Genomic DNA, 19,773 nt, shown 5'->3' with positions numbered 1-19,773 from the left:
GAAACTATTAAGGCGGTGAACTTTGTTGGCAGCTGGACTTTAGTTCAACATAAGTTCTTTAACTTTGGATTTTTTTTTTTTTTTTTTGCAGTATAAAGACGAATAAAACAAAACTGAAACACATTCGAGAGCATATAGGCTACGTATTGTCCCAAAAATGTTTCGAATTAAAATCTTGACAAACGGAAAAGCGTCTTTTGAAACTGTCTAATGAAATTTTATAAACAAGATTTTCAAAGTGAAACCTATTGGAATGATTCTCGCTGATCTACGCTCACCCACCAGAAACTGACCCACGATCGATACCATGTGGATCAGAAGTTTAGGCGCGTTTTAAAAGAAATCCACAACGAAATGGGTACCAGTTGGTTAGTGCGTACTAACAAACCTTCATCTGTTCTCGGTTAGAAAGGAGGCTGGTAATCCCGGATTATTTTTTTTTGAAATCCACGACAGCTGCAATAACAGGTGGGCGGGTGGCTGGGGCTTCGAGCTGGCAGATGAAGTTGCAAACAGCTGACTAACGACGGATTGGAAAGCTTGCTCTTCATTTATCATAAAAGATACAGATATGCGTTAACGTTTAACGTGAGCACCCGCGAGAGAGAGAGAGAGAGAGAGAGAGAGAGAGTAAATTTCCCGCACCTACCACCTAGCATACATGGATTCTGCCCAATGAGAAAATGGTGCAAATATCGACACTTCTACCGTATATGTGTCCTTTCATGCTTGTGACCATCATGCGTGAAAAATGTCAATGGAAATATGAATTTAAGAGCCTCAAAATTTTCACAGAAATGAAGCTCAATGGGACGCCGTGTTTAGTACTAGCTCCTCGGGATCAAAGATATCGGTTGTTGATATACTTTGTCGACAACGCAATATAGAAATGGGTGTATTTAATACTTTGATTCCCGAGGGCCTACAAAATTCTGAAATCGATGACCACAATACCTGCTCTGGACATTTTTCAGATAGCCAATGGTTACTCGAGTCTCCAGCGTTCCAAACAGGATCGCTCCTATCATGTAAGGAACTTTATATATTGTGTAGATTATTTTGTCGTTCTCGCAGTGGCTATGATCCGTTGATTAAAGTTTCTCAAAGGGGTCATCAACGAATCGTACCCACTGACAGAATAGCAAAATAATCCACACATATTAACATTAAAGTGTTTTTGCACAACCTCAGATTAACCAGTTAAAAACTGTTCCGAGCCTGGATGTATTAAGGTTAGGGGCCATACCTTTATAAAACAGAATAGAATATGGAATTTAGACCAGAGGCCAAGCACTAGGGCCATTCAGCAGCGCTGAAACAGAAACTGACAGTAAAAAGGCCTGAAAGGTGTAACAGGAGGATAACATCGCAGTTGCACTATGAAGCAATTGTTAGTATAGGGTGGAAAGTAAGATGGAAGAAAGAACGTATGAACGGAGGTACAGTAGAAGGAATGAAAGAGGTTGTAGCTAGGGGTCTAAGGGAGGGACGCTACAAAGGACCTTAAGTAATGCCGACAATGAACTGCATGACGTGCACTGACGGTACATCCACCTAAGGGGGATACCTTTATATGAATAAATGATAAATTAGAGTCGAGTCCCACTAAAAGCCATATTAAACTTTGATCGACTAACTTATGCTGTGTTGCGTGATGATTACTCAACTAGAACTTAGGCATTTAAAGATTTTTTTCGACAAAAATCGTCCTGAAATTTAAGGGGCATCCCATGACACGTCTCCATTTGGGGACCGATAGAGCATATTTAATTTAGGAAAGTGACCCATTGCATACGGTATGCATGAACGAATTCTATTTAGTCATAGTTCAGCATAACATGAGATCGGGGAAGGTTGAATATGCGTCCAGAGGTCCACAGTAGGCCTCTCATTCCTTCAGCACTTACCGCGCTTCCGATAAAAGTTCTGTCATAGACAAAGAAACACACTTAGGTTCAGGAGCCTCCGAATAATTACAAAATTGGCCATCGGACTTGGAGGCCCTCACACTCCCCAAAAACGTTTCGAAAATTGGCGAATTTTGAAATATCTTGACAATAATACTCCTTTCGATGGACAAATGGTCATTGGTTATTTGAACCTCGACAAATAATGAATATCCACAAAGAATGTCAGAAAACTGGCTGGAAATGCCTTGTTCTTAACAGAGAACTCTCTCCTCATTTCGCAGGCGTTTGTTTACAAAAACTTCTTTTCACCTTCACGTTTGAAACCACACTGACTTTCGAAATTACCATAGAAACTGCTTCGTCCAGTCGCAGGTGTTGTGTGTGTGTGTGTGTGTGTGTGTGTGAGAGAGAGAGAGAGAGAGAGAGAGGGAAAGCGTGTTTGATTGTAACAATAAAGTGTGTAAAACAATTGCAGATATATACAGTACATATACTTACAAACGCAGCCAAATATATCACACAGACATACAACTTAGTTTATTTATATATATATATATATATATATATATATATATATATATATATATATATATATATATATATATATATATATAATATATATATATATATATATATATATATATATATATATATATATATATATATATTATATAATATATTATATATATAATATATATATATATATATATATATATATATATATATATATATATATATATATATATATATATATATATATTATCAAAAAAGTATGGCAGTGTTATGGTTAGACATGCTTTTTTAGGTTAGGTTAGGTTCTCAGTGCAATAAAAGGCTGATCAATTCGTGTGTCTTTGGATAATGACTGTATGTCCAAATGCTGTCAATTTTTTTTATTATTTCAGAACGCAATGCAAAAGAAAAACCGTGTTAAATACCCCCATTCTTTATCATCAACAGTACAGGGTACTGTATATCCATACTTGTATAACTGATTGACGAACACCCACAATGGGAAACCCAACAGATAACTTGTGTTCCAGAATCGACTGGATTTTTGTTTAGCCTCCAGTGACTAGCCACTCTGCTACATTAGCTCAAGTTAGGCTATCTGCCTTTTTCCTCTCATTCAGCCATTTCCAAGGAAACAATTACCACTTGGTTTAAGCGTGGTTCAGTCACCTTCAGTTCAGGAGAGACACGCTCTGTTTCCCCTCCTTGGAACCTTGTGCAGGACAACTGTAATTTTGTACTATGGTCCCACTCCCTGAAATTGGAATATAAAATTTTAGGCCAAAGGCCATGTGCTGTGACCTCAGGTCATTCAGCACTGAAAATAATGTTGAAATAGTTGTTAGGAGAGGGTGGAGAGTAAAATGGAAGAGAATATGAGTGGAGGTACAGTGAAAGGAATGAATGGGGTTGAAGGCACGGTGCAAAGAACCTTCGAGTGATGTCTACAGGGCACCTGTGAGGTGCTCTGACAACACTAACCCCCTACAGAGCACTCCCTGGACCATCTGCCAGGTTGCAGTGTCTGTTGAGGTGCCAAGTGCTCTCCTTGACACTGGCCAACTGGAAGGTCATCTTGGCACCTTCCCCTCTAATTCTGTGTAGGAGAAACTCGAAGTGTTTTAGCAATGAGGAAAACATGGATCTGTGTGTGCAGTGTACATTGTTCTGAGCTGCACATGACCTTCACTCAGGCAAAAATGTTGATTCTGGTACAGTATTGATGTTAGGAGTTTGAAAGACTTCCTTTTGTCTTTCTACCCAGAAGACACTTTTTTTTTTTTTATCTGGTTCCTGTGGTGGTAGATTGAGCTATTGTGTAGCTAACCGAACTGCTTATTGACAGGTTACCATCTCGCCTAGTTCTTGGTTGAGCTTTGCTTGGCGAAGTAAATGCAACAGTCAACTAGCATCTTTCCTTACTTACTGACATCCCTAATTGTTGGCAGTCCAACTTGTGTTCACACCTGTCTGGCTGATGCAGGACAGCTGTGCTACTGCGCACCTGACTATAGATTTTTGGTCTGATGATGTCTCTCCATTCCCTCTTTATAGAGGGAAGGAGGCAAGTGTAGAGCTTTATTCTTCCCTGGAATAACATTTACTATCCCAACCTGGATTCACTGTACCTGAAGTGAAAGACAGGATGCCCCTGACCCTCACCTTAAGAATGGTTCAGTGGGGTGAGCTGAACTGTTGCACTGCCCTCTCAGCCTCTAAAACCAATTGTACGAGACTTTGTAGGTGCAAAGTTTTGTAATCCCATGTTTGGATTTCCTTCAGAACAGTCCTAGATATGTTCAGCGAGACAATCTCAATCCTAAATTCAACAGAGCAAATTTTTAAGAAACTGGACTTTTCCCCACATACACAAACATGAAATCTTTTATCACAGGGCTACCTCTACAAGCGGTTAGTACTGTACAGTATTCCAATTCAGTGGTCTGGTTAAACTACTTTTCTTAATAATAATCAAGCGAGTAGGTGCTATCTACTTGCCACAAGTTGACCATCTTTTTACCACACTTCAGAATATCCATGTAAAACACTTCAGGTTAGGAAAATCACAGTTTATCTTAAAACTATGATTTTGCTACAATTAGTCCTGTTAGTATATCATGTCATGGCCGGAATTTTGACTTTTTAATGATTCAGGGGCTTTACATCTCTCGCCATGAAGGACAGAACAAAAGCTGTGCTGCATGGCATTAGTTGCAGGCAACACACCACTTAATGAATACCTGGCAGATGCATGAAAAAGAAATCCACTTCAGACCTGACTGACTTTTCTAGTGTTAAAGACAATTCTGAAGTAGCAGACTGGCTTATCCCTATGAGGAATGCTGCATGAAAACATGGAACTTCGGAACTTGGGAAGTTATTCCCTTCAAGCATGAAATTTGTCTCCAACAATTATTTGCATCGCAGTACTTAGAGGCATGGTTTTCTCTTGTAATATGATTGATATACAGGAGATGTATTAAATACTTAACCATACTAGGGTCAGCAACCAGATATTTACACAAATTTACATTGTGGGTAATGAGTGTCATTTTGTTGTTTTCCTTAATTTTCTCAGAGGCACTACAAGACTGTAGCTGTAAGCAGCTACCGTACAGTGCAATCAGCACAACCTCAAGAAAATATGTCTCACTTACCTTACCTTACATCATCTTCAAAGAATTCAACAGCATGGTAATTGAAGGTACTTTTCCGTAAAAAAGATATTTATTTAAAGTGTAATATAATCAAAGAGAACATGAAACAATGATTTATCAGTGGCACCAAATGGCATCGGTGATGACAGTACAATAATTATCACTGCATGGATGGAGCAAGGACAAAAAAATGAGAACATGCAGAGGTCATGAAGCTGACTGAAGACCCGACGTTATTCTGCTTTAAGTTTTTCATGTAAATGGAACTTTTAATTGTTTTTGCCTATATCTTTTTACATTGCAAATGCATACTTTCATTGCCAATATCTCTTACAACCCCTGCAAAACCATTCTTCAACGCAAGACAGCAAATCGTTTAGAAATTTTCTGTATGCCATTTCAAGTTTTTAAGATATTTATTTTGTCCCCAAAAACATTAATTTCAAATGAAAAGCATGCACAGTACAAAAATACTTGTGAAAAATAATCCTAATGTACTTTTCAGTGAAACAAGTGGTCTTGTAGGCTGATTTTTCATATTTTCTATATTCTTTAAACGTAAACCCATAAACTTCTCACAGTCCTAAAGACTAAAATTTGTGTGAATGCTTCCTTACTGTATATAATTACCGAATTTTAGCTTAAATGAAAAGGATTTTCATAAACTTATAGAATTTCCACTCTAGTATAGTTTCCCAGATCGCACTACAATATTTCATGGGTTTGAATAACAAACGATCTTCAACCAGCCTAAGCTACAGAGAACAAAACAGTTTTACAGGAACTAGACACCCTTAAGAATATGAGAATAATTCTTGAAAGATCATCCAACTAGCTTAGGAGTCAAAACTGATATCTTGACTTGCAATTCTATAATTATTTTTCCACTGCTAAGTTCAGTGGACACTTCAACGGTTTTATTCAATCAATGCCAACAATTTCAAAGACTTGTACCATAAACACTAAATTACTCAAGTCCGCTTGCATATATAGATTACTTGCCTGTAAACCTGATAACAGTGAAAATTTTAATATCAGTTAAATCTATAGTAACAATTCTAGAAATACACTGATTGTTCATAGAATTTTCCTTTGATAAAATGATAACTTTGTTTTACTCTACATTGGGATTTATTCTAAGTTCCTTCAACTCAAGCATGGTGTTACACCCTCACTTCATATACTAGATTATATTACTTGTCCCATAAAATTTCACGGTAACCTCAGTAGAATAATAACAAGCTTTTACTATTGAACTACTGCATTTGCTATTATCCTTACTACTCAGGGAACAGTTAATGTAAATGCTATATATTCCTACAAGAAGAGATAACTGCAAGAAAGTTCAAGTGTCTTGGACTATGCAAGAAAGATGTAAATGCTAAACCTTTACGCAACTGCACCCTTTAAGTAGAATTTGACTTGAGGCTACAACTTTTTCTGAAAAGTTAACAGGACTCCGATGACTCAGAAAAAAAGTATATGAAGTCAACAAGAATGACTGTAGCACAATACATACTCCTATAATTCTATAAATTGGAATAACCATGCCACTTCTAACCAAAAATTAATTTCAGACACGTTATAAAATACAAATACGGTATAAATAAGCCTTCCTATTTGGCTGTATTGGTTTTGAAAGGAAATTGATTTTAATATTCTATAAATATACTATGTACACTCTCAGTGACTGGGCGTTTTTGTCCGCAACAAAAAATTTGGAACAATTCCTCCAAGTGCAATTCAACAAATTTTAGTTAATACTGATTTCCATTGGTTAATCTACGACTGCTGTCAGTGGTTCTGCACAATCTCAAAGCAAATCAACTACTGGGATATTATTGCAACTTTTTTTATGCTTATTGGAGGAATTCTACTACAAATTTGTCTATTACAAAAAATAAACGCTTAACAAAAAAGTACTTAATGCCCTAACAACCATGTGTATCACAGGTAAATATTTAAAAATTACAATATACAAATTTCATATAAAAAAGTCTACTAACATGCTAATAATCCCCAACACCAGATCAACAAACACAGGTATTTTTTTCTTAAAACAGGGTTATACCAGCTTCAGCTACAAACTCCCAGCATCGCATTAATTTCCAGTAATATGGACTTCATCTGAAGACAGCACAACCCTGCACGGTATTTCGTACGTAAGATATGATAATCAGCATCTGTCTTCCAGTCAAGGACAAGCTGGGTAAAATCTGATATTTTCTTGATTCAAAAACATACAGCGGTTTATATTATTGAAATTCTTAAATCTAATAGTTGACATTCCAAATGTTCTGTGGCTTTACAGACATAATACTTTCAGTGACTAGATCTGAGCTTCGTGAAAGTTCACACCAACAAAACTTCTGTAAAGGAGAAAAGCACCAACTTAGAATTCTCAACATCTTTTTCATTCTACCAACAGCAGTGATGCACCTGTTCACTCCCAGAATTATCATACGAATTGGCCATGAAGCCCACACCTTGACTATTTTCCTCTTTTGCATCATCCAGTGTTATCACTTGCTGAACCACACTTAAAATATCAACAACAAAGCAAAAGAAAAAATGCTCAAGACAGCATAGGATTTGGCATTTTGAAAAAATGGAAATGTGATTCTTGTGCAACAAAACAGCATCTAGGCATGGAGAATCATGGTAAACACAATACTTGTACATCAATACACCTGACTCAGGGAGACTAGGAAATTATCAAATGTGTTTTGCATCAAACATTTATACATTATTGAATAATTATAAAAGCAAAGGAATGTTTAGAAACCATATCTGAGAGCCACAGTATTTTGAACATTAATCTACAATGTTGCATATAGTATTTACAATTCACAGGACCCACTAGGCACAGCTTGAAATACTGAATTAAATAAATGATGTACATTATGCATCTGATACTCAAAAATTTCGGAATGCCAAAACTTTTCAATGCAAAAATTTTGAACGTGGACATTACATAATGTAAAATAATTTTATCTCACCATCCATGGAAAGCAGTACCAATGTTTGGATACGCTGTTCAGTATATTAGCAGTGGGGGGTGTATTCTTACAACTGAATAATATCAGTTTTAAATACACCACGCATTCAAGTATTTTAATACAGCCTTCAAAACAAAAAGCTTTTTCCATAGTTGAATGGTGAAGGACAAAAACTTGACAAAAGTTGAATCCCAAAGTATTTGAGTAGAAAATGAAGAAATAACTTATACTTTTAATTGTGTTTCAGTTTAAATATTGGTGACATACAGCCTCTCATATCAGCAGTAATATGGAAAACTGTGGAAAGACAAAAGCAGTGACTGTGGGATTTCTACACGGAAAATGATGCACAGTATGGCCTTTGTAAACAATGCAGTTGCCATGGATACCACTTGACTACTTGCAGCAAGCTGTGCCTAATAGGCAGCTTGGTAAATACTTAATCCAAAGAAAATAAAAAAATTTCACAACATTCTTTGTCTTCATAAAAACCTGCAAAACTTTTAAGAAACTTGCAATACAAATACATATGAAAGACTTTCATTAACAACAACAACAACAATTGATTACAATCATACAAATGCACATAACTAGGATTCATTTCATGCCAAAAAATAAGAACCCTTCATTACTTCAAAGAGGATTCTTAGTAGTGTACTTGTACGTTACAGTTTAACTGACTAAAATGCTACCTTCTAGAACTCTAGCAGATCTGGCAGTAACTTTCATCCTCTGATAATGTAACCTCAACCAATATAAACTTACCTGTACATATAACTAATGGAGTTTATTTTTATGACGACATAGCGGTACTTTACACTGAATGAATCTCTGAAAACCCAGGTTACACTGAACATGCTTATGTTTTGTGCCCATTACGTTTGCATGCATGAAAAACCTTGCTTTCACTATCTGCATCGCGTAATTTTATACTTGACGAATTCCGAATGGTACCAATGAAGTTTTTTTTTTAACTTTCCAGTTCTTTTTCATTTCAGTCTCATTGCAAAAAACTGACATAAGATCTATAAGGCCATATATCATATGTCAGGACTGTTGGTTTGAAGAGGCACTGCACAAACTCTGGAAATGCTTTAACCCTGGTAAATCCATCCCTGATACAGGGCATTTACTAGTTGAGCTTCTTTTTCCTCTGATCTCTTCTCTTCTCTTCTGAATGCGGAACTGGACGCAACTCTCGACAATCACGCTGAAAAATAAATAAACTAACTTGAAAGTGGTGTAACTCTTCACTTACTAATGTGGGTAAAACGATATCAGTGTGTAAATGACAGAAGGAAATACCTATGCACTATTTCCAATCAACTTAATGTAGTGATAAATTTGTGAACAAGATGGTCATTAACATGCTAAACATGACATCACACTGTGCATTTCAATTAAACGCGACGACAATGTTCTACTACACGTATTTGTTTCTCAATTAGAGCCACAAATGAATGTTAGAATTTGGGAAGAATTTTCACCTTATGTTGCTGTGTGAAGTAAATTTTCGTAGAAACATATCTCCAGTGTGGGAATTCAATTAATATTTTTTGCTCTGAACCATTCAACATTTGTAAAGTTACACCACAAACTAAAATCCCTGCATGAGAATGCATGCTCAGACTGTCCAGTATATAAAGGCTTCAGTTCTCTTGAATGCGTTATGCTTCGTTATTTTACGGAACAGACTCAAAGAGAACTAACACACCGGAGTGCAAGGTATCTGTGACCTGAGGAAGTGCAACACACTTACTTCCATTTTTGATGATATGTAAATACTTTATATCATAAATATCTAACTAATTATCACCATGGTATAATTTGAAGATGATCAAAGCATAGGAGTGTGTCCCCTTTTACCAGTTTTGACCTGTCTGCTAGTTCCAGTTTATTCACTAATTTTACTCTAAACCTGAAAGGATGTGAATGAATGAGTTCTTCCGTGCTATTTTGTGTATTGTAGTTTTAGTTAGTTATATAAAGATAGTGTAATCAGACTATATACAGTAGTGTAATCAGACAACTGAGAATAGAGAAATCTTTTTCCTTATCACCCAATATATAATGAATTTTACTGAATTTCTCAAAGTAAATAAAAAATCCACAATGGTTTGACTGATTAACTGATTTATGAAGTTTAGGCTGCTGAGCCAAGCACTGGGGCACATTTGGCCATTCAGTGCTAGAGAGGTGAAAAGAGGAGCTGGAGTGGCTGGTCAGCAAAAAAGAGAGATCCAGAACGTAAAGGAGGCGTAGTGCAAGGATCTAAAGGTGGAATCGAGAGAAACCTCCACAGACACACTAGGTATCAGTTAAGAGGCATTGGACAACAAGACTGGAGAAAGGAAATGGGAATGGAGGTTAAAAAAAAAAAAAAAAAGTAAAAAGCAGGTGCATCTTGGGGCCAAAGGGATACTGCAAACATCCTTTGGTAATGCCTACAGAGAGGTGCACTGATAGCACTACCCACCAGTAGGGAATCCATGATGGTGAAAAACTAAAAGCTTTCCTTCTTAATTTTCATGGTATACAAACTTTTACAACTAGAGGAAAATTTCTGGAATTACTAAAAAAATACCCTTGAAAAACACAGTAATTGAAAAAACACATACGATCTTTCTGCAATACAAGCAAGTACAAAAGGAAATTGAGAATTAGGAGGAAAAGGAAGGGGATAACGAGGTCATTTACATTACATATGTGTTTAATTATTAATATAACCTTCGTAATACTGCAATCTTTCACATGATTCCCACATTTATAACTGCATTAGTCCTCTATTCTTTCCACAGGACCAAACCAACTCATAACACTAATCCATCCTTTCATCTATGCAATCATTTTTATCACTCCTACTTAATCTCCACATTGCTTACAAATACTATGCAAATAACGTCTCAATACCTCCCAGAATTTTGCCTTCCATTTCTACTCAGCATCCACACTTTGCTTCCATAAAGGAGAGGGACCTCAAAAATCCATTCAAATATTCCCTACCTGGCTTCCAGAGACCCCTAAGTCTTTTCACAATCTTTTGTACACAGCCTGTTACCTTCCATGTTTCACTTAGTCAGTGACTCACTTCTTTTCTCATCTGTCAAATTTACTCCCAGATACCTATAAGCATTAAACTTTTCAAAGCCTTTGCTTTCTTGGTTTCAATTTAACTGTCATAACCTTACCCTAGCTTACTTTTACTCCTACCACAAATACTTAAAAGGTTTTCAACAGCCTCTGCAGTTTCTCATCACTCTCCACAATTAGTATGTTACCATCTGCAAACACCTACCTTTCCAAACTCTCTCCTTGGCCAATTTTCTTATCCCATACCTTTATGTCTATATGAAATTTCCCTTCTCGAACCTCTCATATCCCTCCACCCCTAGCAACATCAAAATGCAAAGAAATAACCCACCCTTGCTTCAGACCAACTTTTACACCAAACCAATCACTCTCATCTCCATATTCTCACACAAGCTTTGCTTCCATCACAAAAACTTTCAGTTGCTCTCAACAGCTTATCTTCTACACCATACTTCCGAAACGCTATACAAACCACCTCTCTATCCAGCATATTTCAGCATTTACACCACTTTCACCTGACTTATATGAATGATATGAATGATCCACTAGCTGTAATAAAGTGTATTTTCAAGGTAGTACTTCTGGAGAGCTGTAACAGCACTTTTTGTGTCATTAGAGACTTTCTATTTCTGATAACATATTGTTATAATTCTTACTGCAAATACTATTTGTGACAACCCAGCTATTTTTTCATCACTGCAATATGGATATTGTTATCAAACACTTAAATCACAGGGTTTGTTCCTAATGAATACATCAGAGCTAATTTAATGTGCTGCAACTCCTCAAAAATGTAACTACCGTTTCCAATATTGATTGTTGTTGTTGGTTGAAAGCTGGACAGACACTAAAGATATGTTTGCCAGTAAATGATGCTTTCCATTCTCTGCTCTCAGGGACTGCAACACATAGGGTACTCATCAAATATCCACGGGGTAGATAATTTAACTTGTTTTCACCTGTCATTACAGTGTCAGATTCATCATTCCACAATATCTGGCATTAAAGATGATGGGGTTTGGAGACAACAGAGACAGTGCATAATTTACTTGATACTTTGCTACTTTCAAGTTTGTGTGTTTACTTGTAAATGAGAGTTTGAAAGAGAGGTGGAAGACATCTCCTCCCAACCTTACATCTAAGCATTCCCATTTTAAGTGACTTCAACATGTGATTGCTTGATATTTCTTGGATATGTTTATTTTTATCATTTTTTTATTCAGAAAATAACAAGTAGGAATGCAAGCAAGACCAACAGCTTTCAAGGAAGGTGACAAAAAAAAAAAAAAAAAACCATTATATTTTTTGGAAAATATTTCAACATATATGTCATCTATAGTTCACAAGCAATTGCCTCCGTTGTCAAAGTTAACTTCTTTTCCAAATTATTTGTATAAAGTCAACTGTCCCCCCACCTTTTCACTATAATATATGAATCAAGGATTTTGTTCTGACAAGACTTTACACATGGAGAGGGAATAACATGTAAAACTAATTAAATATTTATGTAGACCAAAGGATTAACTTATACAAACGAGAATGCAGCACAAAAAATGAGAGCAAACACGAGGAAGCAAAAGCTATGCCATAAATTCTCTAAAGCAAAATTCACTGGTCAATGCTACCATGACTGATAAGTTTACATAAAAATTATGGGGCCATTTGAGGGCAACTGGATACAATACAAACAAGTGTTGGAAATTATAAGAGTGAAATTTAAACACAAATTACATTCCTTTCAAGAGCTGTGGTTATTTTATCATACAGTGCATCCACAATTAATACACATATTCAAAATCTTGTAAAAAAAATGAAATACAGGGCATTAGCATTACATATGTAAACATTTACCTCTTGTGCTTTTTTATCTTTTTCAAATGTGCAACAATAAGTGCATATGAATAGGGTATATGCAAGAAAAAAAGGAATGTAAAGGCAATTTTTCTATCCCTAAGGAAAACACCTCTACAGAATAACAAGGAAACCCACCTTGTCAATCAATTTACTGCCTAAGATCCTGGAATTAAAACTTTATTTCTGCAAAAATACCATTTTCTGGAGGATTAAGCAAAAACTATTACATCATTTTTTCATGCTGGCCCACTCTCAATAAATTAACTCGCTAGAGGCTACTCGTTTAGATCAAATAAACGCTTCTTTCAAGATACAGAAGTGAAACGTTTTCTATAGCACTCCGACAAAACTACAGAATCGTGTTATTACCATTCCCATTCTGATACGAACATCTTCCTGCTAACTAGGAAGAAACTTGTGAAAGACTACCTATTTACATGTAAAAAAAATCTCAAAAATAAAAATAAAAAATAAAAAATTTTTGAAGAAAACCAAAATAAACTACCTTCATTTAGAGTTCTAGTCATAATCACTAGTGAGGGTAGAGCACGCATTACAAAACACCCTGTACAAAGACTGAGGAAATATGCCCTCAGCATCCTAGATTAAAAGTTATTTTACACCACATGAAAATTTTATCTCTCAAGCTTCTCCAAATACTTTTTTTTTTTTTTTCATCAACCATGCTCACTCATCAGAAAGCTTTAATGCATTTTAAGGGAAAAGCACCAGCAGCACAAAACTGCAACTGCTTTCAACTGTGTTAAATGAATGCACACAAGCACAAGGCCAAACCAAAAAAGGGACTTTCTTATCTTACTGCCTCTACATCACTGCTTGCACTGTTGTCATCGCTTTCTCCTCTCACGTTTCATTGATGAACTATTTTTCCGTCTGATATATAAACCCTATTGAGTAAATTTTAGTAAAAGTTAAAAATTTCAGTTCACCGACATGGTACAGTAGTCTGGGCGTGCAGACTTTTACACAGTCTAAAACACTAGATTCATGATGTGAATATTTATGAAAGCAAGTAAACACCTGCAGTATGTTGAACACCAAATGTTTTTACTATTGTTACAAGTATATAATTTAAGAAATGGAAGAGTAAGAATAAAAAATAAAAATAGCTATCTAAATGTTTGGAAACTTTGTCTGCACTGAAACCTTGAGTAAAAAACCAAGTACTTAATCCCTTTAATCATTCAGTGACATTGTCCTATGCCTCTGTTTGTCCTGAATCCCAGGTGTTCCAATAGGTTGGCATCAGACTCTGCAGATATCTAGACAAGTGGCTCCTCATGTCTTTGGCAAAAGGCCTTCATCAACACTCTTAAGAGTTTCAGCTCAAAGTTAACTTGAGGAAGTTTGATCTGGAACCAAATACATGTTCACTTATCTGGGTATGAACATACGTAGACACTCTACACACACTGATTCATTCAACAGAACAGGCCTTAGAGGTTGTCCCAGATGATCCTGAGATTTCACCAGAATCCAATTCCTCCAACCAAGGTTTGGCAATGCATCATTGGTCGTCTCATCTGCCTGGAGAAGTTAGTTATTCACAGCCGACTCCATATCCACCCATCCCAGTTGCTGATTTCTGATATCACAACCAAAAGCTTTCCAATGTCCATTCCAGCAGGAGTCGAAACAGATCTTGAAGGGTAGCAGATTTTTCCTGAACTATAGACTAAAAGTTCCTCTGTTCCTTCAATATCCTGAGATCCTCTTGTTTTCAGATACTTGAAAACATGGACGAAGGCCTCATCTAATAGAAATTAGGAACCCAAATTTGTCAGGATGGGGAGCAGCAAATATTCTACTTTGAATAGAAGGCAGCCTTCATGAATCTGCAAGCCTTCTCTCATCAGGACCAAGACAGTTGGCATCATCTTGGACGACTCGACAACAGTGTCCTACCTCAGGATTAAGATGGAACAAAATCAGAAAGCCTGTCTTTTCTAGTGGTTACCATGTTCATTTGTGTAGAAGAAAATGACATCCTGTTTGTATCGAGATTCATCCCAAGGAATTGCAACTCTTAGCAGGCTCCAAGTGCTTCCTGCTTAACAGCCTCTTCATTAAGACCTGTGCAAAGCAATGTGGCCCTGAGGGGGCCTGCTCTTGGTAACAAACCTCAACAGTAACATTCCAAACTACTGTTTGGTGATTGCAAACTTTGCAGCCTAGAAGACACACAAGCTTTTGCACCTTGGGAAAACCTGTGAGTCTATGTTTTTCATCATTTGCAATCATAAGGACTGTTTCTGACAAAGTACAGAGCACAAAATACCTTGCTATAACTCTGATCATTCCATTTTGGCCACAGCAAAAATATTTTTCCCACATCACCCATCCCTTCTTGCAGACATCCTCAGAAGCCTGCCCAAGAGGAGAGACCTTTCCACCAGCACTTTTTTGACAAGCATAACCTTCTGACTTGAAGATCATCAAACAAGAATTTATCAAGACAGGATTCTTGGTAAAGAAAACCAAGGCCACTGACAAACCATGTTGAAAACCTACAATCAGCTTCTGGTATTCAAAATGAATTATTTTCTTTGACTGTAATAGCTGATTTTCTCATTTTCCTTACATATCAGAAGATGATTTACATCTTTGCAATAAAACTATCTAGGCCCCATCCAAGCCAGAAATTAGCTTTGAAGCCTCAACACTTACACTCCAATGGCACTGAAGAGACTGAGCCAGCATTTTGAAATGCTAGTGCTTACTTATTGGAATCTCCACTTGATGTTCATAATCTTGACAAGACCTTCATGTGAATCACTGAATCAGCATCCATTAAAAACCAATCTAAACCTTAAGATAGTGTCTACTTTACTCTTTGCCTTCTCAAGACAGCTTATTTAACTTCATGCCCTCTTCAATAATCACAGGGTTCCAGCAAGCAAGGCTGTTCCACAGCTACTTTTGTTATTCCTTCAATGTTACTACAAGCCACAACTCATGAGGACCTCCTCTGTCTCATAAAAGCTATTCAATTGTGCCTTCATAGAACTAAGGATTTATGGAAATACTGCTACATTGCTTTTACCAACATCCTGTGTCAGGAAACAGGTTATGAGGGATACTACTGTAATTCCTTCAGGCTTAGAAACCATTACGTAGTTTACAATACTGCCTTTTAACAAGCCAGCCATACTCGGTGTCGATCCTAAGCACAGATAAACAGGGAGGCTTGGAGTCCGTAAGGGCATCCATCTGATAAACACTGCCAAAACCAATAATGAAATGAGCCATTCAAGATAGAGCAGTTGGAGGAGGCTCATTACAGCAACCCGTATAGAGTGATCTAGGAAGAAGACGAATTCCCAAGCCCTGTAGTCTCAGTAGTCCAGCTGTACCCACTTTGGTTGATGTTTTCGGCTCAGGTAAATCAACATCATTTCATCCAAGTACATGTATCCTATTAGGGGGTAGAAATTCCACAGTCAGCAGCAAGCAGGCGACACTTGCTTGTCTTTTTTCCTATAAACAAAGTCACAGTCTATTTCTTGGTTCCAGTTACTCTCATGAGATGTGGGTTCTTCAAGTTCTCATTCGCAGAAGTGCCTACTGGTCTCTTCAGGGTCCTCATCACCTTTAAAGGGTGTCAACAGTTCAACTCCCTCCCAAGAAAGTTAATATTCACACTGTGTTAAAATTAACATGTCTAAGTATTTAAAATCATCAGCTCAACTCCTCCCAAGAAAGTTAATATTCACACTGTTAAAATTAATATGTCTAAGTTTTAAAATAAGAGTATCTTTTCAGCACCACCCCATTACTTTTAACCAAACTGCCTGCACCCAGACCTTGATGTTATCTAGCAGCTGCTCCAACTAGACAAGAAGTGGGACAGAGAACAATGGGGACCTCAGATAACCATAGCAGTGCATAATATGTGCCATCTAATGGGCAGCAGTGGATTTCATTTTTTTTTATCTACTGAGGATTGAATGGTCTGGAGTTCACACAGATGCATAAAAAAGCTATGTAATTGATTATCATTACAAAAAAAAAAAAAAAAAAAAAATTTTAAATGACATTTAAAAAATTTTGTTGATACAAACTATTATTACCTTAATAAAAACTATTACTTCAGTGCACAAATTAAGCAAGTAAAACATGCGCTGAAGTTTCTTCAGCGCAATCAAGTTTTCTGTACAGCATATAATGCTGTATGAAATCTCAGCCACAGCCAATGAAACGCTCAGCCGCAGCCCATGAAACTTTCAGCCATGGCATGGTGGTGGCCTGCATTGTTGGCACCTATAGTGGTGCCAGACGCACGATCATGGCTAACTTTAACCTTAAGTAAAATAAAAACTACTGATGCTAGAGGGCTGCAATTTGGTAAGTTTGCAACCTTCCAGCCTCAGTAATTTTGAAGAACTGAAGACAGAAACCTAAATGCTAAGCTATTTCATCTGCAGTACTGTCTGTTCTTAAATATATCATACTGTATTTAAAACCTTCAATCACTCACCTACATTCCTCAATAATGTACTCTGTCTCAGAGCTCTGACTAGAAACCAGTTTGCTATAAACAATTTTTCAAAAATGTCTACATACAAATCAAGGCTCTGGTAAGGCCTATTACATACTTCAGTTCTATTAGAGACTTCACTTCTGCCATTCAATTCCTGAATGGCAGAATAACTACAGGGTGAGAAATGCCCATCAACTCTTCCACTAACATTTCTCAGTTTGTAGTTTCTCTTTAAAGTTTAGGTTTCTTCACCCATTCAGAGGAGAGGGAAGAGGAACCACCAGGTAAGCCAAAGGTTTGTATATTTAAAATATCTATATGAGGTTTGTTTTAAATAAAACCATTGCACAGCTTATGATGTCCATATATGGCATATGCCTTCTATCAGTGTTTTAGCTCTTATTATAGGGCTTAGTTGGCACCATACCCCACTAATACTCTATTTTAAGGCACTTGGTAAAACAGTTTGACAAAAAAAGATAGCATACCAGTCTGCCCTTGTAAAAAAATTCAAAATTACATTTCTATGCACAGTTAATACTATGTCAGTACTGCTTGTTATTTGTGTTGCTAATACTGAATACAAATATATGACTTCATATGCAACTGTAATCTAATTTTAAATTTCTTTTTAATGATGTAGACTGGAGTCTTTTCTTGGCCTGCTGACGAAGAATGACCAGATCAGGGTGGGTTGGGTAAAAATGGCATCATTCCAAATAATGCACAGAATACTATTCACAGAAATATTTCTTGGAATACCCTATCCATGGGCTCCCTTGCCTGACAGCTACAGCCATTGCTGAAGGACCATGGTCCAATAAAACAAAAACACTACAGTATTGATTAGCAGATCTCGTACAAATTTCCCCCACATCCTCCCCTTCAGGTGGATGGAACTTTGCTGAATGAGTCTGAAGCTTTTAACTATTCTAGGTGTAACTTTTGACTCGCATCTTACTTTTAAGAAACATCTGATGAAAGTTTCAGCAAATGCCACATAAAAGTTAGGTACTGTTCATAAGGCCTCATACATTTATAAGTGATTCACTGGTGTATTTTACTTTGTTTTATGTGCCATAATGTGACTAAGATTAACATCCAGTTAAAAGTAGCTTTTTGATTTTTGACGATTTTCGACTTTTCTTTTCGCTAATAAGTGTACATATTTACTTTGAAAATAATCCAGTACGGTTTTTTCTTTTCTTCGCAAACATTATCTCTCATTAAACATAATAATTCTTACGTGATCAAATACAGCACTGAATCACTGGCGCATTCTTTTTCAATTTCAATTACCGTCAATACCATAAGACAGGAGGCTATCAATTCTTTTGATCTATGCATACAGTCATGTTCATATTTAAAATTTAACATATTATTTTAAATATCCATTAATTATTAGAGTATTCAACATGTTATGTACTACAGAAATGAATAAGGGGACATTTTCTATCTTTTTAATATTTTTTTTTTTATATAAGCTGATTCCAACTGTGAAAATTTTGACAAGTGAAACAGGTTCTGGAATGAGCCACTTGGGGAAGCAGGATGCTGTCTGTAACTCTCCTTGCTTCCTTTCATTACAGTCAATAATCTGCAAAGATATTTGCCTACAGTATACCCCCTGCTGCAGCTTTGAAAAACTGAAAACTGCCTTATAGTTTCAGAAGGGCCTACCTTCACCATCAACTTTACGCTTGCCACAAAGCAAATGCAAGGTGCATCTACTGTTCAGTGGTGAATAAATGTTTTCCTGCTATACAAAAAGTATAATTAACAATGTAGAAAAACCCCATTTCCTGATATATGAATATAGGCCCTAATAAATTTCATTTTTGTTAGCCACCTAACAAAAATATTCCAGAATACGGTGTATATATTTTAGCACTTTGAGATTATAATTTCATTTAGGGGAAAAACGACTGAAGTACGAATTTACTATGTTCTGAATTTCAAATACAAAAGCTTCCTATGAAGTTCAATGCATGTTATAAAGTAAAATTCTCTTCCATAATTATACGGTACTGGAGATAACAAAAACAAACAAAAGTACAAACATCTCTGTGTTTCATCTACAGATCAATACTTTCTCTCTATTTATTACAGCGTGGTTCCCATTTGCATAACTAAAATTTATCTTAAAATGCATATCCCTTAGCAGTACTCCGGTGCTGGCCTTTGTATCTCTGTGTGAAAACTTTTATAACTTCTCAGTTCCAGAGGTCCTTTATTCCTCACACTGCTGG

The 19,773-nt window shown here is 36.5% G+C and overlaps 1 protein-coding gene across 27 annotated transcripts in view; it reads right to left on the bottom strand.

The window, feature by feature from the left end:
• Positions 1–5,131: 5,131 nt before the first annotated feature.
• Mctp (multiple C2 domain and transmembrane region protein) overlaps positions 5,132–19,773 on the bottom strand; it is a 1,033,178-nt gene continuing 1,018,536 nt past the window's right edge. For 23 of the 27 annotated variants that reach the window (XM_067126836.1, XM_067126837.1, XM_067126839.1 and 20 more), the window contains one exon: positions 5,132–9,289. In XM_067126836.1, coding sequence (XP_066982937.1) covers positions 9,212–9,289 — 78 coding nt within the window. In that variant the 3' untranslated portion in view covers positions 5,132–9,211. Of the gene's footprint in view, positions 9,290–13,843; positions 13,932–19,773 lie in introns of all 27 variants that reach the window. The other 4 variants (XM_067126851.1, XM_067126845.1, XM_067126852.1 and 1 more) reach the window with 1 other exon arrangement.

The sequence above is a fragment of the Macrobrachium rosenbergii genome, chromosome 25 (genome assembly GCF_040412425.1).
Source record: "Macrobrachium rosenbergii isolate ZJJX-2024 chromosome 25, ASM4041242v1, whole genome shotgun sequence".
Classification (NCBI taxonomy): domain Eukaryota; kingdom Metazoa; phylum Arthropoda; class Malacostraca; order Decapoda; family Palaemonidae; genus Macrobrachium; species Macrobrachium rosenbergii.
This window is presented reverse-complemented; position numbering and strand designations above follow the sequence as displayed.